This window comes from Salvelinus sp. IW2-2015, linkage group LG23 (assembly GCF_002910315.2).
Source record: "Salvelinus sp. IW2-2015 linkage group LG23, ASM291031v2, whole genome shotgun sequence".
Taxonomy (NCBI): Eukaryota; Metazoa; Chordata; class Actinopteri; order Salmoniformes; family Salmonidae; genus Salvelinus; species Salvelinus sp. IW2-2015.
In genome coordinates this window covers 5,089,082-5,114,659 of record NC_036863.1, presented here as the reverse complement: position 1 = coordinate 5,114,659, position 25,578 = coordinate 5,089,082, and the positions used below count along the sequence as shown (strand labels likewise).

The window sequence follows — 25,578 nt, the reverse complement described above, 5'->3', positions numbered from 1 at the left end:
TGTCTGTCTTGATACTTTGGAGGGGACACACTCCAAGTATGTGGTAGAGCAGAACTGGTGATTGGCAACATTTGACTCTGACAGATTATTTCAGGGGAAATAATACTCGATGCATGCTCGCTTTTTACTGAGGATAGCAAATTGACTACCCCTCTCAAAACATCCAGTTCCCTGAATTCAATCCATGAGATAAACCCTGTTGTTCTCTTTCCATTTCTCTGTATATCCCACTGAATTCAATCTGGGATTGTACAGTGGGTATTTAAGATATGAGAGAGAGACACAGAGAGAGAGAGAGAGAGAGAGAGAGAGAGAGACAGAGAAAGAGAGAAGGAGAAGGAGAAGGAGAAAGGCAGAAATCCGTCCTTTCCCATATGGAACAGCCCACATCCTCCTAGGAATGAAGTAAATGGAATAATTACAGGTGGATGATGCGGGTGGGCATTGGGCAACCCTGACACACACCCACGAATCCTCCTCCCTCCACGCCTCCCTCCATTTCCACCACCTTTTAGTTAGCTCCCATAGCTGCTGTTTTCAGCCTGCATAATTAAAACTAGTGAATTGTTTTGGGGATCAGTTTTAGCATACAGTGCCTTGCMAAATTATTCATCCCCYTTGGCGTTTTTCCTATTTTGATGCATTTCAACCTGTAATTTAAATKGATTTTATTTGAWTTTCATGTAATGGACATRCACAAAATAGTCCAAATTGCYGAAGTGAAATTWAAAAAATAACTTGTTTCAAAAAATTCWAAAAAATGTCAAATTTAAAAGTGGTGCGTGCATATGTATTCACCTCTGCTAAGAAGCCCCTAAATAAGATCTGAAGCAACCAATTACCTTCAGAAGTCACATAATTAGTTAAATAAAGTCTACCTGTGTGCAATCTAAGTGTCACAACAGCAGATTCAGTAGCCTCGGTTTTTCTGATGACTGCCTTGCCTGGTTCACCAACTACTTTGCAGACAGAGATCATGTGTGTCAAATCGGAGGGCATGTTGTCCGGTCCTCTGGCAGTCTCTATGGGGGTACCACAGGGTTCAATTCTCGGGCCGACTCTTTTCTCTGTATATACTGTATCAATGATGTTGCTCTTGCTGCGGGCGATTCCCTGATCCACCTCTACGCAGACGACACCATTCTGTATACTTCTGGCCCTTCCTTGGACACTGTGCTATCTAACCTCCAAACGAGCTTCAATGCCATACAACACTCCTTCCGTGGCCTCCAACTGCTCTTAAACGATAGTAAAACCAAATGCATGCTTTTCAACCGTTCGCTGCCTGCACCCGCCGCCCGACTAGCATCACCACCCTGGACGGTTCCGACCTAGAATATGTGGACATCTATAAATACCTAGGTGTCTGGCTAGACTGTAAACTCTCCTTCCAGACTCATATTAAACATCTCCAATCCAAAATCAAATCAAGAATCGGCTTTCTATTTCGCAACAAAGCCTCCTTCACTCAYGCCGCCAAACTTACCCTAGTAAAACTGACTATCCTACCGATCCTCGACTTCGGCGATGTCATCTACAAAATAGCTTCCAATACTCTACTCAGCAAACTAGATGCAGTTTATCATAGTACCATCCGTTTTGTTACTAAAACACCTCATACCACCCACCACTGCGACCTGTATGCTCTAGTCGGCTGGCCCTCGCTACATATTCGTCGCCAGACCCACTGGCTCCAGGTCATCTATATGTCCATGCTAGGTAAAGCTCCGCCTTATCTCAGTTCACTGGTCACGATAACAACACCCACCCRTAGCACGCGCTCCAGCAGGTATATCTCACTGATCATCCCAAAAGCCAAYWCCTCMTTTGGCCGCCTTTCCTTMCAGTTCTCTGCTGCCTGTGACTGGAACGAATTGCAAAAATCGCTGAAGTTGGAGACTTTTATTTCCCTCACCAACTTTAAACATCTGCTATCTGTGCAGCTAACCGATCGCTGCAGCTGTACATAGTCCATCTGTAAACAGCCCACCCAATTTACCTACCTCATCCCCTTACTGTTTTTATTYATTTACTTTTCTGCTCTTTTGCACACCAGTATCTCTACTTGCACATGATCATCTGATGATTTATCACTCCAGTGTTAATCTGCTAAATTGTAATTATTCGCTCCTATGGCCTATTTATTGCCTACCTCCTCATGCATTTTGCACACAATGTATATAGACWMATTTTYYCCCCCTACTGTGTTATTGACTTGTTTATTGTTTACTCCATGTGTAACTCTGTGTTGTTGTCTGTTCATACTGCTATGCTTTATCTTGGCCAGGTCGCAGTTGTAAATGAGAACTTGTTCTCAACTAGCCTACCTGGTTAAATAAAGGTGAAATAAAAATTWWATGAAAATAAAAAACATGATCTGTCACATGATCTCAGTATATATACACCTGTTCTGAAAGAACCCAGAGTCTGCAACACCACTAAGCAAGGGGCACCACCAAGCAAGCGGCACCATGAAGACCAAGGAGCTCTCCAAACAGGTCAGGGACAAATTTGTGGAGAAGTACAGATCAGGGTTGGGTTATAAAAAAACAATCCCAAACTTTGAACATCCCAGGGAGCGCCATTAAATCCATCATAAAAAAATAAAAAGAATATGGCACCACAACAAACCTGCCAAGAGAGGGCCGCCCACCAAAACTCACGGACCAGGCAAGGAGGGCATTAATCAGAGAGGCAACAAAGAGACCAAAGATAACCCTGAAGGAGGTGCAAAGCTGCACAGCGGAGTTTGTAGTATCTGTCCATAGAACCMCTTTAAGCCGTACACTCCACAGAGCTGGGCTTTACAGAAGAGKGGCCAGAAAAAAGCCATTGCTTAAAGAAAAAATAAGCAAAGACGTTTGGTGTTCATCAAAAGGCATGTGGGAGACTCCCCAAATATATGGAAGAAGGTACTCTGGTCAGATGAGACTARAATGTAGCYTTTTTGCCCAACAAGGAAAACGCTATGTCTGGCGCAAACCCAACACCTCTCATCACCCCGAGAACACCATGGTGGTGGCAGCATCATGCCAAGAGGATGYTTTTCATCGGCAGGGACTGGGAAACTGGTCAGAATTGAAGGAATGATGGATGGAGCTAAATACAGGGAMATTCTTGAGGGAAACCTGTTTCAGTCTTMCACAGATTTGAGACTGGGACGGAGGTTCACCTYCCAGCAGGACAATGACCCTAAGCATACTGCTAAAGCAACACTCGAGTGGTTTAAGGGGAAACATTTAAATGTCTTGGAATGGCCTAGTCAAAGCCCAGACCTCAATCCAATTGAGAATCTGTGGTATGACTTAAAGATTGCTGTAAACCAGCAGAACCCATCCAACTTGAAGGAGCTGGAGCAGTTTTGCCTTGAAGAATGGGCAAAAATTTGAGTGGCTAGATGTACCAAGCTTATAGAGACATATCCCAAAAGACTTGGTGTCTCTACAAAGTATTGACTTTGGGGGGATGAGTAGTTATGCACGCTCAAGTTTTCTGTTTATTTTTGTCTTATTTCTTGTTTGTTTCTAAATAAAAAATATGTTGCATCTTCAAAGTGGTAGGCATGTTGTGTAAATCAAATGATACAAACCCCCCAAAAATCTATTTTATATCAAGGTTGTAAGGCAACWAAATAGGAAAAATGCCAAGGAGGGTGAATACTTTTGCAAGCCACTGTAACTACTGATGCAAACCGCTTGGCCCAGAGAGCACCTAACTTCTTCTTTGGTTAATTTTCCTCTCTGCTTCCTCTTGAGGAAGAAAAAGACAAAATCAGGAACTTGTACAGTAAATCAAATCAAATCAAATGATATTGGTCACATGGTTAGCAGATGTTAATGCGGGTGTAGCGAAATGCTTACACTTCTAGATCTGACAGTGCAGTAATATCTAACAGTTTCACAACATATACCCAAAACACACGTACATCTAAGTAAGGAATGGATTAAGAATATATATACATATATGTCAGAGCAGCATTGGACTAAGATACAGTGACATAGTATAGAACACAGTATATAAACTACATCCTCTCACTGTCAATTGCGTTTATTTTCAGCAAACTTAACATGTGTAAATATTTGTATGAACATAACAAGATTCAACAACTGAGACATAAACTGAACAAGTTCCACAGACATGTGACTAACATAAATGGAATAATGTGTCCCTGAACAAAGGGGGGGGGGGGGGGGGCAAAATCAAAAGTAACAGTCAGTATCTGGTGTGGTCACCAGCTACATTAAGTACTGCAGTGCATTTCCTCCTCATGTACTGCACCAGATTTGCCAGTTCTTGCTGGGAGATGTTACCCCACTCTTCCACCAAGGCACCTGCAAGTTCCCGGACATTTCTGGGGGGAATGGCCCTAGCCCTCACCCTCCGATTCCAATAGGTCCGAGATGTGCTCAATGGGATTGAGATCCGGGCTCTTCGCTGGCCATGGCAGAACACTGACATTCCTGTCTTGCAGGAAATCACGCACAGAACGAGCAGTATGGCTGGTGGCATTGTCATGCTGGAGGGTCATGTCAGGATGAGCCTGCAGGAAGGGTACCACATGAGGGAGGAGGATGTCTTCCCTGTAACGCACAGCATTGAGATTSCCTGCAATGACAACAAGATCAGTCCGATGATGCTGTGACACACCACCCCAGACCATGACGGACCCTCCACCTCCAAATCGAGTACAGGCCTCGGTGTAACACTAATTCCTTAGACGATAAATGCGAATCCGACCATCACCCCTGGTGAGACAAAACCGTGACCCATCAGTGAGCGAAGAAGGTGTTCAGCCTGTCCGGAAGCAAGACGTGGCTGGTTTTCCTTTTATAATCCGTAATTGTTTGTAGACCCTGCCACATACGTCTCGTGTCTGAGCTGTTGAACTGGGACTCAACTTTGTCCCTATACCAACGTTTAGCCTGCTTGATTGCTTGCGGAGGGAATAATCATACTGGTTGTATTCTTCCATTGTATGTAAGACAGCAAGCTAATGTTTTACCAGTATTTTTGGGGCAATTGTCTAAGAGCAACATGGTTACAGGGTTCCTCATTAAATGCAATCATCCTCATCTCATCATCTGAAGAGCAATACAGTGATGTGACAAGTCTCTTTAGATACAGTGCATTTGATCGTTGACAACAGTCAATTCTTTTCAAAAATGTTTACCCAGCTAAACTTAGTGGGGGAAAAACAACCAACAGATACAGCTTGTTCAAAGGTGGCTCGGAGAATAGCCAATCAGAGTCCTTGATGACATAACGCATTGGGACAGCAGAAGGATGACACTCCATCTCTTGTCAGCGTGAGCAGCAACACCTCATCTCACCTCTGTAGCTCACACTTTGTCTGACTGAAATGACTACCACTGCAGTCACAGGCACAGCGCTAACACTCCATACGAAATAACTGTGTGCCACAGCTACTTCACACTCAAGCCTGCAAACATACTGCAGCTTGATTCATCTTCTAATAATGCACAGTATCACTGGAGTGGTTATCTTTGCTTTCCACAACACACGCAGAGAGGGAGAGGGCGGTAGCTCAGGGTAGAGCATTTCTCATTCCAGCTATAGTATTTTTACTGTTACAATCTTTTGTGGTCTCTTGAGAGTCAGAGTCGATTGGCAAATTAGTATCTGATTGTGGGGGTATTGATATTGAATCCCTACAGTGCTAAATMATTCTGAAATAGGTTTTACTTATTGTTTCTAAACATTCATAGGTAAGAAATATTGGACTTCATTTCCAATCTTTACCTTCCACCCTAGTCCCACAGTCTATTGAAATCTCCATGAGAAATATCTGAAGAGAAAKACATCCGTCAGATGTGTCAGCTACTTATCCAACAGAGACAAATCTAGGTTTGTGTGTTCATTCACCCCTGTACCATATTCACCCCAGCACTCAGTGACAGAGAGAAAGCCACATGTTAGAGGATTCATACCGACGAGCACAGTGTTACTATTAAAAATAAAGAAATAGAGCCCATTCAGTTTGTGCTGCCTCCCGAACAGCACAGAGAGAGTAGCACTGGCGGCGATTAACCCACTTTCATTTGTCACTCCGCCTAATCCGTTCCGTAGTGCCGGCCTTGGCCATTATCGAACGCTGCTAGAGGACAGGTGGGGAGATTATCGTTCCACAATGAGCGGCACAAGACAATATGTTGTCAATTCCCAACGCTGCTGTGTGACAAGCAAACATGACGCAGCAGCAGCCGATGTGCTAAACATCCCAGCTCATCGTTCACTGACAGCAGCACCTCTGAATCAGTTTATTACTACTGTAGTCTAACCACAGGGAATTGATTACATGCCTGCCTTCCCTTGACATTTGGAGCACAGTCCCTAATTGCATGATAAGCCATCTCTGCTGCATCATTAATAATAATGTAAGCAGTATATCATTAGTGTTTGTCACTGTGCGTGTGATTGCTGCTAGAAGGAGCATGAGGGTATAGCTAGACTACAGTCCCCCTAGCCGTTCGATGCTAGGCTACGTAAGAGGCTCATCTAGTCTACAATAACAGCAGCATTCTGTCAGACTGTCTATGTTCCTTCAAGGCTAAACACCCTCCTCTGCTGCCCCCAGCTATCCCAATCCCACACTCACCATGGGTACCATAATTTAGGCCCCATAGGAATTCCTTCGTCATCCTAACACATCTCTTAGCTACGAAATGCTGAGTTTCAAAACTATTTCCAATACTTTCAAGGGTTTTCCAATCCTTTCAATGGTTCCTGAAATTAGTTCTAGGGCCAGCTGTCTTTCACAGCTGTGAATCCAAGTGTTTTCAGCTGGCACCCATCAAAAACCCATCAGCATTAGAGAGAGATGTAGCATGAGAGTGGGTCTGAAACTAAAAGGTGGAGTGGGAAGGAGAGATGCCAGGGGAGGAACAGCAAGCAACACATGATACACAAGAGAGGATATGGGCTGTGTATATGAAGAGTGGAGGAAGGGGAGAGAGGAAGCAGTTAGGGTGTGCAGACTGTTGTGGACGAGTGACGCATAACAGAGTATTTGAGAAAGCAAAACAACATGAAAAAGAACTTGAACAGACAGTATAGAAACTTGGCATAGAGGGTCAGGGTCAGCAGATGTGGCCCTTACTGACGATGAGTAGGTATAATTCTGGTACTATAAAGCCTCTCTCAACTTCAGCCCAGCTAACTCAGCACACAGGCATAGTGAATTGAMACTAAGACTGGCTGTAGCCAGGGCCGATCAACAGTGATTCTAGAGCAAGTTGAAGCTCTAGGAACAAATGTTAAATGAGTGACAGACATTCTCTTTGTCACTCCCTCTGTCTCAATGCAATTCCTGCTAGAGAATTCCACAGTTCACATGCCTGATAATAATGACTGATAATGACAGATAATGGTTGGTAATGACAGTCATTATCAACTACAGCCCGAGATAGGAGCACAGTTAAGTCAGACTTATGACACATGCTAGCTAACTAGGCCTACGTCCCGGCAGCTGTTCAAATTCACCAGCCTCTTCAGTGTCCCAAAAATGACCAACAAGAGGATAACCAACAGTTCTAGTGGGCCCCACAACCAACAGTGTGTGTGAACCTAGTCACATGATTGTAATGGGCAAGCAGGTGGCCCATTGAACTATATAATGGCTGAACTATATAATGACACTAATACTATATAGACTGGACTTTACAGGGGATATGACAGCCTGTATTTATAATGAGCCATGAGAATCATCCCTTAGCAGAGCAGACAAGTGGGTGCCTCCAACAATTAGAAGTCAAGTTGATAATTATAGTCTTGTTGAATCTGCAGTGTGAACTTCCTGCCATGAGTGCTAGAGACAGTTTAATTTGGGAGTSTTCATCTTGTTGCATCTAATTAAAAGCAGAATGTCATTGTTTAATTGTGTGGAAATAATGTGGCCACTTACATAAAACCAAGACCGCTGAAAAAGTATCAATGTTTGATGATTACGATTTCACATTTGACAATGTAGTAGATACTACTGTATTGTTCTGCAAGCACAATACACAACAACCACATATATCTGTATATCCAGAAGACTCAGAATACCTTTTTCTATAATGACTGATAAGAATGAATAATAAAAACCTAGCACGTACTGTAAGGTGAGGACGAGGCTCAACATACAGTAGGACCACAGTCTACCATTAGAAAGACCTCTTAGCTTTCAAACATCATTTTTAAATAGTGCTTGATGGAAGCCTGTGTGCTAGAATCTCCAACGTAATAAATCCACTAAGGCAAATGATTCACACGGAAACATTAACATTTCCTATTCGAATCGCAAATGCCTCTTAACTGTACCAAGCTGCCATTTGTTTCATTAACTATAATAATAAAGGCTGGTGTGCTGCATATACAGTGAAGAGGTTTATAGCTTTTCAGATATTAATTTCAGTAAAGCTGGTGAAATGAAAGAGGGACATATCAAAGCTCAGAGGCAGCCATTATGACAATTAATGGCTGACTTAACATAACACTTATAGCTCGCCTTAGCTTGTGACTCATATGTGTAATGGAGGAGATGGTCATGTGACATGGCCCTCCACACATCTCTTCGCAGGTAAAAAATCTACATGGCAACTTTATGGGTTATAATGATATAATAATAATAATGAACAGGAACTCCCCACCTACTCACTTAAAGCTGTCAAATAAAGTATATAAAATAACTAATAAACTTCCATTTCAAACTTTCCTCAACATTCCTAAATCTACAGGTTTCATACTACAAAATAATTATCAATGAGGTAAAGTSCAGAGGGCAATCTTCAACATTCTCATTCCTATCACGCAATAGCCTCACCATGTAAACGGTGACATACCAATATTAGGAAGGTAATATAGCCATAAAGAGGCCGTGTAGTATTGCAGGAAATTAGCTTAAATGTTGTTGTTTTTTTAATCCCAGCCCCCATGGCAAAATGTGTACAATTGCAGGAAATTAGCTATTGAACAGCAACATTTTTGGTCAGAGCAAGCCCACTACCACTACCACGCCTCTCCGCAGAGTTCCACAGAAGGAAGAGGTCAGCAAACTGGTTTCAATTTCACTTTTCAATTAAACTACAAAAGTCTAGTGTATTTTCGATACAATCAGCAAAATAGTTTTCTCTGAGACAAACACACACCATGCAAAACAAAAGTTCCCCTGAGAACCCTGTTCTGTGACACACAGAGGGAGTGGGACATTCTGGTTCTATCATCACCAAGGCTCCCAATAACACAAACTCCAGAGAGTATAGACATCAAGAACAACAACAGTTTCATCTGTTGACCAACTCATTAGTAGTTATATACAGTACCAGTCAGAAGTTTGGACACACCTACAGTACTCATTGAATGGTTTTTCATGTAGTAACCAAAAAAAGTGTCAAACATATCTAAATATTTTTTTTCTTTGAGATTCTTCAAAGTAGCCAACCTTTGCCTTGATGAAAGTTTTGCACACTCTTGGAATTCTCTCAACCAGCTTCATGAGGAATGCTTTCCAACAGTCTTGAAGGAGTTCCCACATATCCTAAGCACTTCTTGGCTGCTTTTCCTTCACTCTGCGTTCCAACTCATCCCGAACCATCTCAATTGGGTTGAGCTCGGGTGATTGTGGAGGCAAGGTCATCTGATGCAGCCCAATCACTCTCCTTCTTGGTCAAATAGCCCTTACATACTTTGGAGATGTGTTTTGGGTCATTGTCCTGTTGAAAAACAAATGAAAGTCCCACTAAGTGAAAACCAGATGGGATGGCGTATCACTGCAGAATGCTGTGGTAGCCATGCTGGTTATGTGTGCCTTGAATTCTAAATAAATCACAGACAGTGTCACCAGAAAAGCACTCCCACACCATCACACCTCCTCCTCCATGCTTCACRTGGGAACCACACATGTGGAGATCATCAGTTCACCTACTCTGCGTCTCACAAAGACACGGCGATTGGAACCAAAAATATCAAATTTGGACTCAATGGACAGATTTCCACCGGTCTAATGTCCATTGCTTGTGTTTCTTGGCCCAAGCAAGTCTCTTCTTATTATTGCTGTCCTTTAGTAGTAGTTTCTTTGCAGCAATTCGACCATGAAGGCCTGATTCACGCAGTCTCCTCTGAACAGTTGATTTTGAAGTGTGTCTGTAACTTGAACTCTGTGAAGCATTTAATTGGGCTGCAATCTGAGGTGCAGTTAACTCTAATGAACTTATCMTCTGCAGCAGAGAGAACTCTGTGTCTTCCTTTCCTGTAGAAAATAGTAAAAATAAAGAAAAACCCTTCAATGAGTAGGTGTGTCCAAACTTTTGACTGGTACTGTATGTATAAACCTTATGTCATCACTATGAAAACTGTCTTTTGTCTGTCTCTCTGAATAAGAGTGAGCACTCCTCTATGTTGCCTGGCTGACCATCCACTGACAATGACCTCCGGCCAAACTGACGTTTCTTCCATCAATAGAGTAGWGGAATTAAATGCAGGGTGAGTCATCAGGGAACCTCTATTGGGATCCCCTTGAAAGAAGTGGAAAAGGGAGGGGGGGTGGAGATGGTGAGGGAGAGTGGGATGTAAGAACGTAAAGCCATCATCATCATAATGAATCAATGTGCTGTGCATTTGCATTGATAGTAAAGTCATTATTAGCATACATATGAACAATCCACTTGATAGTACACTTTCTTAAATGTAATATCGAGCGTACGACTGGATATACAATTGATCCCAAATTCAACAGGGACGTATCTAAACAAAACCTAATGAATTATGTCAAATGCAGTATGTGCTGATGTTGCTCTCTACTCCTTACCCACATAAACCCACTCTCTCTTGTGAATTCCCTCAGCATATACTATTCCCTGAATGATACATGTATATGCAATATATACAAAGCCAGTGGGCCTGCCTGTGACTGTGCTATTTGTTGATGGGCCCAGCAGTGGTTATCTCCCCTGGCTGTCAGGTGGAAGATGTCACGCCCTGACTTTAGTTATATTTGGTTTCTTTATTATTTGGTTAGGTCAGGGTGTGACAAGGGTGGTTTGTTTAGTTTTTGTATTGTCTATGGGTTTTTGTCTTGTCTAGGGTTTTTGTTATCTATGGGGATTTTGTATTGTCTAGGGGTAATTAGGTTGATGGTGGCCTGGATGGGTTCCCAATCAGAGACAGCTGTTTATCGTTGTCTCTGATTGGGGAGCCTATTTAGGTTGCCATTTTTCCAAGTTGGTTTTGTGGGTAGTTGTCCTTGTTAGTTGCCTGGATGCACTACGTTGGCTTCACGTGTCGGTTTGATATTTATTGTTTTTGTTGGCGACATCGGTAAATAAATAAGTATGTACGCTCAAAAGGCTGCGCCTTGGTCCACTCCTTTAAACGGCCGTGACAGAAGAGGCCAGTGAAACAGGCCTGAGGTAAATGGCCTTTGAGTGAAAGGGAGCCAAGAAACCATTACAGGGCAAGTGAACTGAAAATGAAACCATTCGCCATGTAACAGGCAATACGTCAAAGCCTGACTGATGGAAAAAAACTATAAAAACTCAAATTGAATATTTTCTATTAGTTAAATTTTTTTCAGGAAATGTAATTCATGGCAGTTTAGTATTTATACTGCAGCTATATGGCAAGTAAAATGGATTACGCAGTATTATTAGGACCTTTAACTGTTAAAAATACATGTAATGTCTCAGTCAGGATTACCGGCTAATCACATGAATCACATGAAGAATCGAGTAGATCAGGGGGGRAAAGACAAATCTATTAGCCTTCCCTGTGAAACTCCTCTTCCACGTGTTCCTTTCTAAAAGACTTCGGTTGACAAACAGTTCGCTTTACACTAGTCTCTGAAGCACAGGCTTCGCTCGCCTAGTCAGCGAGACAAGATCTGGAAGGATGGCTTCTCGATACTGTACATGTCATGAGCATCATATTTCCAGAGTACAGAAGACTAGCCCAGCCAAGATGGATGATTCACTATCAACATSCATATCATCCATCATTTCATCGTCTCAAATCCGTTAAATACGGTCTGAAATGACAAGACTGGTTTCCCCACCATAGAGGTTTTTATTTTTTTGTCACAATGATACAATAATACAAGATACAGATGTTTTTCAACCACATTGTGGACCACTCAAATGTAGTTTTSAGGCACTAAAAACAACCATAGTGGAACWTGGTACAGACATCATCTATAATGCATTACAACATCCATACACATGTATGCATGACCAGAAAACAGAGCACAGTAGATAAATGAACTTAGGCACTTTTAAAGGAACTTCAGCGTTAGAGGATAAAGTGGCAGGCCTTTACATTATTGTTACCTGATCATTATTACCAGATGTGTGTTGAATGTTGTTGAATAACCCACAGTAAAGATCATCCCTAATGTTGTTGAATAACCCACAGTAAAGATCATCCTAATGTTGTTGTATAACCACAGTAAGATCATCCCTAATGTTGTTGAATAACCCACAGTAAAGATCATCCCTAATGTTGTTGTATAACCCACAGTAAGGATCCCCTAATGTTGTTGAATAACCCACAGTAAAGATCATCCCTAATGTTGTTGAATAACCCACAGTAAGATCACCCCTATGTTGTTAAATAACCACAGTAAAGATCATCCCTAATGTTGTTGAATAACCACAGTAAAGATCATCCCTAATGTTGTTGATACCCACAGTAAGGATCATCCCTAATGTTGTTGAATACCCACAGTAAAGATCATCCTATGTTGTTGTATAACCACAGTAAAGATCATCCCTAATGTTGTTGAATAACCCACAGTAAAGATCATCCCTAATGTTGTTGTATACCCCACAGTAAAGATCATCCCTAATGTCTGTTGTATACCCACAGTAAAGATCATCCCTAATGTTGTTGTATAACCCACAGTAAGATCATCCCTAATGTTGTTGAATAACCCACATAAAAGATCATCCTAATGTTGTTGTATAACCACAGTAAAGATCATCCCTATTTTATGTTGTTGTTAACCACAGTAAAGGATCATCCCTAATGTTGTTGTATAACCCACAGTAAAATCATCCTAATGTGTTGTATAACCCACAGTAAGGATCATCCCTAATGTTGTTGAATAAACCACATAAAAGATCATCCCTAATGTTGTTGAATAAACCACAGTAAAGATCATCCCTAATATTGTTGTATAACCCACAGTAAAGATCTCTCCTAATTTTGTTGTATAACCCACAGTAAAGATCACCCCTAATTTTGTTGTATAACCCACAGTAAAGATCATCTCTAATGTCATTGTATAACCCACAGTAAGGATCATCTCTAATGTCATTGTATAACCCACAGTAAGGATCATCTCTAATGTCATTGTATAACCCACAGTAAGGATAATATCTAATGTCATTGTATAACCCACAGTAAAGCAAGGCATGAGCTTGTTTCAATGGAACCATCATTGCCGAAAGTACATACGCGTTTATATAAGGGAGTGTTTGTGTATCGACCAGTGTCAATAGAGAGACTGTAGCACATATGTATGTGCTTAATCTCGGTTAACCCAGAACTAAAGTCTTGTGTAATTGGTCAGATGCTCAATTACGTTTTGGGTTCATACAGCGTGTGTTAAGAGAAGAGAGCAGAACCTGAACGAAGAGTTCCATCCTCTCTCTTTGCACGTTACTGGCAAGTCTATGGCCCAAGTGTCCTCTCCCCTTCCGAAATTCAAAAGATGCTAGCACCTGCGAAATCGTGATTTATCCAAAGCACAGGAACTAATGCTGCTTGTTATCTCACGCATCTCATTGTATCATGACAGATCTTTGGTACCATTTATGTTACACAATCTGCACACAAGAGATTAGTATGTGCCATACGTAGCACTCTACAGTAGCATCTAGTCTGAAATACCTTTCTACATCCCTTACGGAGATAACCTCTATTGCATTTTGTCCATTACGTAACGCAACATTCATTTCACATTACAACTTGATGAGTAATCATGACTGGAGACCAGCAATATATTAGGGGGTCAGGGATGAGCCAGTCAGACCAACCCTATGACCAGTCCTACAAAACTGATACATCCCCCACGCACAACTCAACAACAAACAAAAAAAGGCTATCTATTGTAGACTTTATCCAAAGGCTTTTTGAAAGGCTTATGCTATTGGCTAGCCTAGTCCCATACAGCAGCCAACATGTATATCCTTGCCATGGTTAAAGCACAAACAGACTGGACCATTAGGCTAGCAGTATGCTAATTAAATGTCATAATGCTAAAGGGTCAATGTGACAGAAATTACTGCTGCGCTCAGCTAGCTGATATATGCTAACTAACAATATCAGCTTCATGAGTCATGTCAGAGACATTGGAAGTGATGACWGCACTGTAATAAATTCAAGTTCCTTTGTTTATTTCAACATATCTTCTGAGATTTCTCTTATCATCCATCCACAGATTAAATCAGGTAATTTAGGATTCAATGAAGATGGGTAAATATCTCATCAACCCACGGTGCTGTGTCTGTGATGCAAGCCTATTTCACTCCTATTCCAAACATATTGAACAACCACTCGCTAGTTACTGCAGTTCCGCCCACAGTCGCCATTCAATGGGAATGCTGGGAAACAGATTCAGACTGCATTAGATGAAGAGAGAATGTTGTTTAAAACCTCTCCTAACCGGATGAGAGATTATGGATCTTCTTTCTSTATATACTTCCTCTCTTGATTCAAAAGTCTATCAATAAACCATCATAACACAGACAAGTTCAGACTCAATGAAAGATTTGCCATAGCACATAGACTACAATATATGAAACGTATTACAATAAATGTGTCCAGCTATGCCAACATAAACACGCCTTGGGCAAACGTTACTCCACATTATAAACTGGGTGGTTCGAGCCCTGAATGCTGGTTGGCTGAAAMCGGTGGTACATGAGACCATGTAGATCGGGTATGACGAAACATTTATTTTTACTGTTCTAATTACTGTTTACTGTTATTTTTACTGTTTATAATAGCATTAAGGCACCGAAGGGGTTTGTGGTACAGTATATGGCCAATATACCATGGCTATGGGCTGTATCCAGGCACTCTGCTTCGTGTCACGAATAAGAATAGCCCTTAGCCGTGGTGCCTTATTGCTTAGTTATATCTCTCAATCACTAAAATCATACAGTATAGTCATCCTTTGATACAGCACAGTCTGTTCTGAACCGTGATATCTGGATCTCCTCAGCTGCCATGAGTCGAATGTGTTGTGCTCCAACATGGAGGGCTCTGCACTCTGAACACCTTCTCAAGCGATCAATAAGCTCCTCTTGGCCTTTATCTACATCAATAATGGTATTTCTGTGGTTTGGCTCATCCTCATCACTGAGTATTTCTTTCCCTGTGGATACTGTTGGCATAGTCTTCAACAATAAGACGACTCCGTCAACAGTAATATGGCTCAACGGGGAATGGTATAGGCACAACAAGGAAAGAATAAAGAAAGCCAGACACACTACCACCCTGATGCAATCAATGTTAACATAAGAGCTGCTTGATACCGATGGACTAACACTGGCATCAGGACGATACTGAAAAGGGCAACGGACTGCACTAGAGATACTGTGAGGCAGCAACTCAGCAACTAGAACACTCGTGAATGTGGTAAGAACCATCCGAGAGAGACTGAAGACACTGTCACGTCTGTCTAAGCATCGCGCTACTGATTGAGACACTGTAGTGCAATACACCTGAGCAAGCACACTCACTGCTAGGTGGCGAGAAAATGGCATGCCAGATACTGTAGGCACACTTGCACTAGATACTTGATAGGGGCAGAGCACTGCATATTAGTAGGTTAGGGGCAACACTGCCACGCTAGATACTTGCGGTAGGGCTAACAGCATAGGCCACTAGATACTGTAGGACAACCACTGCACTAGACACTGTAGGGCAACTGCACTAGATACTGTAGGACATGACAAACACTGCACTAGATTACTGTAGGGCAACACTGCACTAGACACTGTAGGGCAACACTGCAACTAGATACTGTTAGGCAACACTGCACTAGAGCATACTGTAGGGCAACATGCACTAGAATGTAGGCAACACCGCATGACACTGTAGTGCCAACACTGCACTAGATACTGTATGGGCAACACTGCACTAGATACTGTAGGGCAACACTGCACTAGATACTGGTAGGGCAACACTGCACTAGATTATTGCAGTAGGGCAACACTGCAACTAATGTAGCAACATGCTAATGTAGGGCAACACTGCACTAGATACTGTATGGGCAACATCTGCACCTATGAATTCCGACGAGAGTACCGATAACGATGCAACAGCTGGAGAGCACAACGTAGCTCTATGACTGTAGGTTGCAACACTGCACGTAAGATGTACTAGTAAGGGCAGCACTAGCACTCTCAGAGTATTTGTGACACTGGCATGCGTAGTATCACTGTAGGGCAACACTGCACTAGAGTATTTGTACGCGCGCAACACTGCATTAGAAATACTGTGAGGGCAAACACTGCAATCTAGATCTGTTGAGGGCGGTCAACACTGCAATCTAGTATATCTGTGATATTGGCACGACCACTTGCGACTGAAGGAAAGTACGTGGTGTTGGCTGAATGACGACTGCAATTAGATATGAGGGGCAACACTTGCATCATAGCACTAACTACGTAACATGGGCGAGCACTGCACTATCAATGGAACCTACAGGGAGAGGAAGCACAGCTGCAATTATACAGGTATACGTGAGTAGGTCGCATACACTGCGCTAGGGATACTAGTACGAGGAGGAACAACACTGAGCACTAATGATAACTGTAGGGCAACACTCGCGGAACTAGGAACACTGTAGGGCATACACTGCGAGTCTAGATACCCTTGGGCAAACACTGGGCATCTAGATACCTCACGCAAACACTCGCACTAAGACACACAAGCGTAAGGGCATCAACGTGCACTAGATACTTGTGAATGGTGCAACACTGGGGCACTAGATTAGCTGTACAGGGCAAACATGTCGGCACTAGGAGGTGACTCACGTTACCACTCACCCGCACCACGCACTTGAACAGCTAGACACATGATATGGTGGAGCAACACCTAGCAACTAAGGACTACTGTAGGGAGCACACTGCACGAGAGTAGCTGGTAGGGCACATACTAGAGATACTGTGGGCAACATGACTGTGCACGCTATAAGTACTGGTGGCAACACTGCACTAGATACTGGTAGGCAACACTGCACTAGATACTGTAAGGGACACACCTATGCGATCCACTTGCAGAGTATGTAGGGCCAAGCACTGCACTAGACAACTGTAGGGCAACACTGCTGACTATATAGCTCTAGGGGCAACACTGTATCGTAGATTCTACCAACTGTTGTCTATTTCATTTGTTTTCCGAGTCTTCTATTGTGTTTGTCTGTCTCTAAATCATATGAACCTTAAGCAACATGAGTTGCATAACCTTCCCTCCAACCTCACAGGCTGCCTCTCCAAATGGAGAGGCCTGACCCCAAGGATTTACATCGCCCAGCCTTACATCTAACCTTTGCTCTCTTCCCCGGGCTGTGTGTGGAAGAGCACGCAGGAGCAGGGTACCTTTCGGATGGAACGTGCATTCAAACACAGGYCTGTTATATACCTGGAACGCTGGATGAACAGTGAGCTCCAAAAGTATTGGAACAGKGACAMCATTTGTATTGTTCTGGCTCTRTACTCCATCACTTTGGATATGAAATGATACAATGACTATGACCGCCAGCTGTAATTTGAGGGTATTTTCATTCAACCTTTTAGAACTTACATACCTTTTTGTACCTAGCCCCACCATTTTAGGAGACCAAAAGCATTGGGATAAATTCACTTATATTTGTATTACAGTAGTCAAAAGTGTAGTATTTGGTCCCATATTCCTAGCACGCAATGATTACATCTCGTTGTGACTACAAAACTTGTTAGATGCATCTGCTGTTTGTTTTGGTTGTGTTTCAGATGATTTGTAGCCCAATAGAAATGAATGGTAAATAATGTATTGTGTCAATTTGGAGTCACTTTTATTGTAAATAACAACAGAATATGTTTCTGAACACGTCTACATTAATGTGGATGCTACCATGATTATGGATCATTCTGAAAGAATTGTGAATAATGACGAGTGTGAAAGTTAGAGACGCACAAATATTATATCCGCAAGACATGCTAACCTCTCACCATTACAATAACAGGGGAGGTTAGCATTTTTGGGAGGATATGATATACAGTATGTGTGTCTGTAACTTTCTCACTCATCATTATTCACGATTCATTCATTCATATCCTAGTCACAAGTGTGATGTAATCATTGTGTGATAGGAATATGGGACCAATACTACTTGACTACTTTAATACACATATAAGTGAATTWGACCCAATACTTTTGGTCCCCTAAAATGGTGGGACTAGGTATAAAAAGTGCTGTAATTTCTAAACAGTTCACCCGAAATGGATAAACACCCTCAAATTAAAGCCGGCAGTCTGCACTTTAACCTCATAGTCATTGCATAATTTCATATCCAAAATGCTGGAGAACAGAGTCAAACAACCAAAAATGTGTCACTGTCCCAATACTTCTGGAGCTCACTGTATGTGAATCAGTAAACGTGGCACATTCCAACCACAGACCAAGTAGCTGTCCACCACAGAGCTCCCTCCRCTGGCTTTAATGAATTTACATTGTTTGAGGTAGGTAGAGACATGGTGCAGCTAGAGTACCATGGAGGACGGTAGAAAGGGATAGGTTATCGGTAGACATGAGAGAACTGGAAGTATTCTTTCAACCAACTATGTGTTCTGAGTCGATAGAGAAGAAGAAAGCATCTGAATCCCAGCTGTGATCTTAAGAGGACATGAAAGAGGTGCCACCAGAGAGTCAGATTTGGACCTTTGCTCCAGGAGTGGGGAAACACCTTGCAATCTGGCCTAGATGGGCTGGAGTGGGGAAACACCTTGCATTCTGGCCTAGATGGGCTGGAGTGGGGAAACACCTTGCATGCTTGGCCTAGATGGGCTGGAGTGGGGAAACACTTGCATCTGGCTAGATGGGGTGGATGGGGAAACACCTTGCGATCTGGCTAGATGGGCTGGAGTGGAGAACACCTTGCATTCTGGCCTAGATGGGCTGGAGTGGGGAAACACCTTGCAATCTGGCTAGATGGGCTGGAGTGGGGAAAACACCTTGCAGTTCTGGCCTAGATGGGCTGGAGTGGGGAAACCCTTGCAATCTGGCTAGATGGGCTGGAGTGGGGAAACACTTGCATTCTGGCTAGATGGGCTGGAGTGGAGAAACACTTGCAATTCTGGCCTAGATGGGCTGGAGTGGGGAAACACTTGCATCTGGCTAGATGGGCTGGAGTGGGGAAACACCTTTGGCATCTGGCCTAGATGGGCTGGAGTGGGGAACACACTTGGCGATCTGGCCTCAGATGGGCTGGAGTGGGGAAACACCTTTGCGATCTGGCTAGATGGGCTGGAGTGGGGAAACACCTTGCATCTGGCCTAGATGGGCTGGAGTGGGGAAACACCTTGCGATTCTGGCTAGATGGGCTGGAGTGGGAAACACTTGCGATCTGGCCTAGATGGGCTGGAGTGGGGAACACTTGCATTCTGGCCTAGATGGGCTGGAGTGGGGAAACACCTTGCATTCTGGCCTAGATGGGCTGGAGTGGAAAACACTTGCGATTGGCAGATGGGCTGGAGTGGGGAAACACCTTGCATCCTGGCCTAGATGGGCTGGAGTGGGGAAAACCTTGCAATCTGGCCTAGATGGGCTGGAGTGGGGAAAACCTTGCAATCTGGCCTAGATGGGCTGGAGTGGGGAAACACCTTGCATTCTGGCCTAGATGGGCTGGAGTGGAGAAACACTTGCGATCTGGCTAGATGGGCTTGGAGTGGGGAAACACTTGCATTCTGGCCTAGATGGGCTGGAGTGGGGAAACACCTTGCATTCTGGCCTAGATGGGCTGGAGTGGGGAAACACCTTGCGATCTGGCTAGATGGGCTGGAGTGGGGAAACACCTTGCGATCTGGCCTAGATGGGCTGGAGTGGAGAAACCCTTGCATTCTGGCCTAGATGGGCTGGAGTGGGGAAACACTTGCGATCTGGCTAAGATGGGCTGGAGTGGAGAAACACCTTGCATTCTGGCCTAGATGGGCTGGAGTGGGGAAACACCTTGCATTTCTGGCCTAGATGGGCTGGAGTGGGGAAACACTTGCGATCTGGCCAAGATGGGCTGGAGTGGGAAACACCTTGCATTCTGGCCTAGATGGGCTGGAGTGGGGAAACACCTTGCAATCTGGCCTAGATGGGCTGGAGTGGAGAACACCTTGCATTCTGGCCTAGATGGGCTGGAGTGGGGAAAACCTTGCGATTATGGCCTAGATGGGCTGGAGTGGGGAAACACCTTGCGATCTGGCCTAGATGGCTGGAGTGGGGAAACACCTTGCGATCTGGCCTAGATGGGCTGGAGTGGGGAACACTTGCGATCTGGCTAGATGGGCTGGAGTGGGGAAACACCTTGTGATCTGGCCTAGATGGGCTGGAGTGGGAAACACCTTGCATTCTGGCCTAGATGACTGGTGGGGAAACACCTTGCAATCTGGCCTAGATGGGCTGGAGTGGGGAAACACCTTGCATCCTGGCCTAGATGGGTGGAGTGGGGAAACACTTGCAATCTGGCCTAGATGGGCTGGAGTGGAGAAACACTTTGGCATTGCCTGGCTAGATGGGCTGGAGTGGGGAAACACCTTGCGATCTGGCCTAGATGGGCTGGAGTGGGGAAACACCTTGCGATCTGGCCTAGATGGGCTATAGGGCCAAAGCTCTTGAGCAGATATTGATAAAGGAAACAGGATTTTCTTGTCCATTGATGGAATGGACTTTACGAGGCCCTGCTGGAGATGAGGTATGATTTAGTGCAGCCTGTATTGCTGCCTGTTTCTCCTGGYTGGCTGGCTGKCTAGCTGACTGGCTGGCTGTGAGTGGTACAGCTATGGAGAATGTGTAGTGAGATCTATCACTAATCCTGTTCCTTTAGGTGCAGTGTGAAAGTCCCAACCCAGAGATAAGAGGGTGATGGGCCAACCACAGAGGACCTAGAAGAGCACAATCCCTTTCCTGTGTTGACTTCCAGCCTGGCTTTGTGGATTAGCACAACGCTGTAATAGTCGCTGAGCATATTTGTTGAAAGCATTAAAGGTAAAATCATTACCTAAAACAATAACCCAGCTGCTTCATTCAGGGGTTCAGCCAACCAGGAGCCATGGATTAGGCCGTTTATTAGGAGATTAAACATAACCAAGGCCAGCTTTTTGCCATCACACAGGGGTCGTCACATAAAGGGAGTGTTTCCCATGAAATGCCAGGAATGACGAGAGTCCACATTGCCACAGGGAGGTGCCTACCATGACAAAACCTTCAGTTCATGGTGCGTTGGTCACTCACTTTGGTTACACAGTGAAAATCTGTGTTTAATCCAGATGAATGCATGCAGAAGTCAGAGCCAGACAAATAAAATGTGGAAGGCACTAGACCAGTGATCTATGATAAATGGAGGACAAAGGCAACTTCCACCATTAAAGACTGTTTGTGAGCAATCATACATCTTGTTAATCATACATCTCGTTTTATACAATAAATCCAACTGGAATTGCATTTGGTCTGGGGGACGAATACAATGACAACAGTTTAAACTAAGACCTTTGGGTATTTGTGCCAAAAATAGCCAGTTGTGTGCTCTTAACTTCATACTATGATGAGCCCCATTTCAACTGGAAAAATAATTTCAACAACCAGTGGAGTAGAAATGTACCTGAGCAAAGACAATTCCCACCGGACACACTGGTTGAATCAACGTTGAAGTCACGTCTGTGCCCAGTGCCTGCTATTTCATCGCAAATACAGTCATTGCAATCCTACTCAACAGAAATCTAAATATATGTATTCATAACATTATTTATATGCACAGAGATAATAATCATGTCAATTTCAGTGTCATATAATGGGGCCTTATCCGTCTTCTACAATGGAGGCATACCTTTTCCCACGACACTCAAAATGTACAAATGACAAAACAACCAAAAACACGCTAATAGCACAGATTAGCAGAGAGATTGGCATGGTGACAGGAAGCATAACCATGGATTTAGTCAAAAGCATACTCAAAGGATTGGTGTAGGGACCATTCTTCTCAGGCAGAGCCCGAAACACTGTCTCTCTCGACTGACGTGCAGTTCTGACTAATAGCACTAGGGGATGCTCTTGCATGAAGCAAAACTTTTGAATCCACTTCAGTATGCACTTCATAAGTTCCTTAAAAGGTTAGTAAATACTTCCACTACATGTAAACACATTACAAAGACTCAAACCACAGGTATGCGATATGTTGTGTTCATCCGTTACGGCAGGAAATTCCATAATCAAACTGCCATAAATTGATATGCAGGTTACAACCTGAAACGTGTGTTAGCAAACATTCACAGTTGTGAAACTGTGTTATGGGTGAATTAGCAACAACATGCACCTAATGGCTAGGCCTATCGGTGTTGAATTTAAAAAGATCGATTGTCATAGCTCTGAGAAGACTACATATTGTAGCATTGGTTTGACTGGTAAGCTATTCCATGCAGTGCACTGGGTTTCCTTTCGGAAAGACAATGCATAGAATATTAGGGCAATGCCCACAAACCATTAGGAGAGTGATAATCGAGTACTTACCATATTGACTTCAGATACCATGTCTATGCTGGCTATGTCTATATTCATCCCCACTCCAACAGGGGGACCTAGAACAAACCAACAAAACGGGCCGTAATGTTAACCATTTCATCATTTTTGGTTTATAACATTAATATCATACACCACAAATGTAACCCTTTGTATAGCAACTGCCTAGCAGCAGCACACGAGCAATCATTCATTAATGTATTGTCAGCCAGATAACACGATACAATAAGGGATTTCAAAAAGCAGGTGCGCACGATGTCTGATGTTTCTTCGCAAAACACAGTGTTCATTACGTCTAAATGCTTCCGAATAAATTGACATTGTATACCTATGTCGACAGCTTGTATGAGCACCCAGCTAAATGTCAAGGGTTTTACACCTGAATAAAGATTTAACCACGTTCGTAAGGTAGACACCAATCGCCAACATAACAATGGGTTGGGGGATTTATCATCTCATTCCATGACACTACAGTCACTACATTGATTGAGCCTACAACTTCTAATACCCTTCTAGTATTGTGTTAAAAAGTGATCCTAATCCGTGTCGTTAGCACACGTGGAACGCGGTGGMCMGATGTATGTATAGGCTACCTGGACAACCTGAAGGGTCGATGTATGTATAGGCTACCTGGACAAACTGAAGGGTCGATGTATGTATAGGCTACCTGGACAAACTGAAGGGTAGGCTACGTGCGTTTAACTTTAAAAAATAAGACGAGGCATTTGGACGATCCACACAATTAGAGCAACAACAGTGTTATAGGGCTGACAACAGAAAAGTAAATTACAGTTTGTATTAAATGAATTGAAATACCTCCGAAATCTGGCCTCAAGCGAATGTCATATCCTTTCAACAGTCTATCCACAGTTTCTTTTACGATTGACATATTGCTAGGGTCATTGACCCTAGAGAAGGAGAAGGAATACATTCTTAGATGTGCAGGCTTCCAAAGGCATTATTGAAGTGTTTTCTACAGTGTATAACACATTCATTCGAAGTGAAGAGCATCTAAGCCGACCACTTACCTTTGCGCACAGACCACAGCCACTATTACGAGGAAGGTCCAAACCCCAAAGTATCTCATTGTTCTTATTCTCAACACCGCCATAGTTTTGATATGATTTTGGATTTCAGTGAAGACAGACGTGATCCAACTTATTCTGGCCAGTGCAGTAATTCCAATGTGTGGCGCATGCGCATGCTTTACCACAACATCAAGGAGCAGTGGCTGCTGATGCTGGTGGCAGAGCAATTTCCCGGCCAGATATTTTTTTATTTAAGGGGAAAGTGAAGCCAACAAGTAAGTGAGGCAAACGGATGCTTCTCCCTCGCCATTCAATATTTAATAAAACTGTGAAATAAACGTAATATAGATTAAACTTTACTTTCTTTATTTTCTTATATTCCGTTAATATACATGGTTTATTCCAATAAAGAGCATGTTTTAAAACTACAACATGCTGAACGAAGTGGGAACATGGGAAAGAGGACTAGRAGAAATTAGGATGAGGTGTTGCATATGTTACTTCGTCTAACATCAATGCACGCAGTTACAGATTCGTGGTTGTTGCACCCTGAACATGTTGGAGGGGAGCTATGTGTCGTCACAGCTCCGAGAGCGCGCGTGAGKGCTTTTCAACGTGTAGAATGATGAGCAGAAATATTGTTAGGTAATCATCGGATTATTTGTCAGTTGTTTGTTCAAAGGAGAGGGAGCAACGTTTATCATTTCTTATAGTACCTTCAAACACTACATGTATAGCCTAAATTAACCTATAATGGCATTCTTGAAAATCTCTTGGTCAATCAGGAAATGGTCAAATCCAGTTTGGAACTGTCCATGGTTCTGAAATTAGAGTTAAGGGTGTTGCGTGGTCAATCTGACGTCTGCATTGGCCGTGCAGCATTTACGGTGATATGTCCTCTGCAGAGGTTAGGGCATTCATACTTCTTGCGCGAGCTGTTGTAAAGGAAGTTGTCAAGAAAGTGAGTTTGTGTTTATACAGGACCTCACGCCCTCACCTACCATTAACCAACCATGTCAATGGGGGGCTATAGGCTACGGAAAACGTTGAGAGGCTCACGGRGATGCGGTATGGAGCTCAATTTGGCTTCTGTGTGTCTMCAGAGGCTCCGCGCTTGCGTCACACCATCCATACGGCGCCGACACCCTCATTTTCGGATCAAGCATAAATTGGCTTTTAGGCTACCCATGCACTGTGCTGGACGTGTTTTCTCTCTCTCTCTCTCTCTCTCTCTCTCTCTCTCTCTCTCTCTCTCTCTCTCTCTCTTTCTTTCTTTCGATGAGAGATGCTCGTCAAAGTTATTATGACATGACTCAATACTTCCCAATCAATTTCACCAACCGCACCGCTCCTACGCGTTCGTGCTTTTGATGTGCGCAGGCGTGCTCAAATGGAGAGTGACTACATTACCACGAGCTATTGCTCACGTCAATATAGCGCCTCGAGGCTGAGATAATACATGAACACGTACGCTATACATTTCAAAGTAAGCGCTACCAACACCCGACCCGGACACACGCCTCTGCGTTAAAGTGGTCATGCTTTGGTGGAATCCGATGCATTGCTGCATGACACTGGGCGGGGAGCGTACTAAACCCCTGGACGATGGTGACAATTAATCATCGGCTCACTCCCTCTCATCTGTCATTCCTTAACAACCCCCAATTAAGATGTGTATCATTAAGCTACTGTAGCTGGCCCATGTGTACATCAAAATTATATTAGTATACATTATGGCACATGTTGAAGTCCCCTCTTGCGGTATGAATAGGCTACTTTATGTTTTGTT

General features: G+C 43.3%; 1 protein-coding gene across 1 annotated transcript in view; it reads right to left on the bottom strand.

Moving 5' to 3' along the window:
- Positions 1 to 23,931, bottom strand: part of LOC111951204 (gamma-aminobutyric acid receptor subunit beta-2) — a 102,511-nt gene extending 78,580 nt beyond the window's left edge. The window contains exons 1-3 of the mRNA XM_023969271.2: positions 23,790 to 23,931; positions 23,578 to 23,669; positions 22,753 to 22,820 (exon numbers count right to left, since the gene is read on the bottom strand). Coding sequence (XP_023825039.1) covers positions 22,753 to 22,820; positions 23,578 to 23,669; positions 23,790 to 23,872 — 243 coding nt within the window. The 5' untranslated portion in view covers positions 23,873 to 23,931. The remainder of the gene's footprint in view (positions 1 to 22,752; positions 22,821 to 23,577; positions 23,670 to 23,789) is intronic.
- Between the last annotated feature and the right edge of the window lie 1,647 nt (positions 23,932 to 25,578).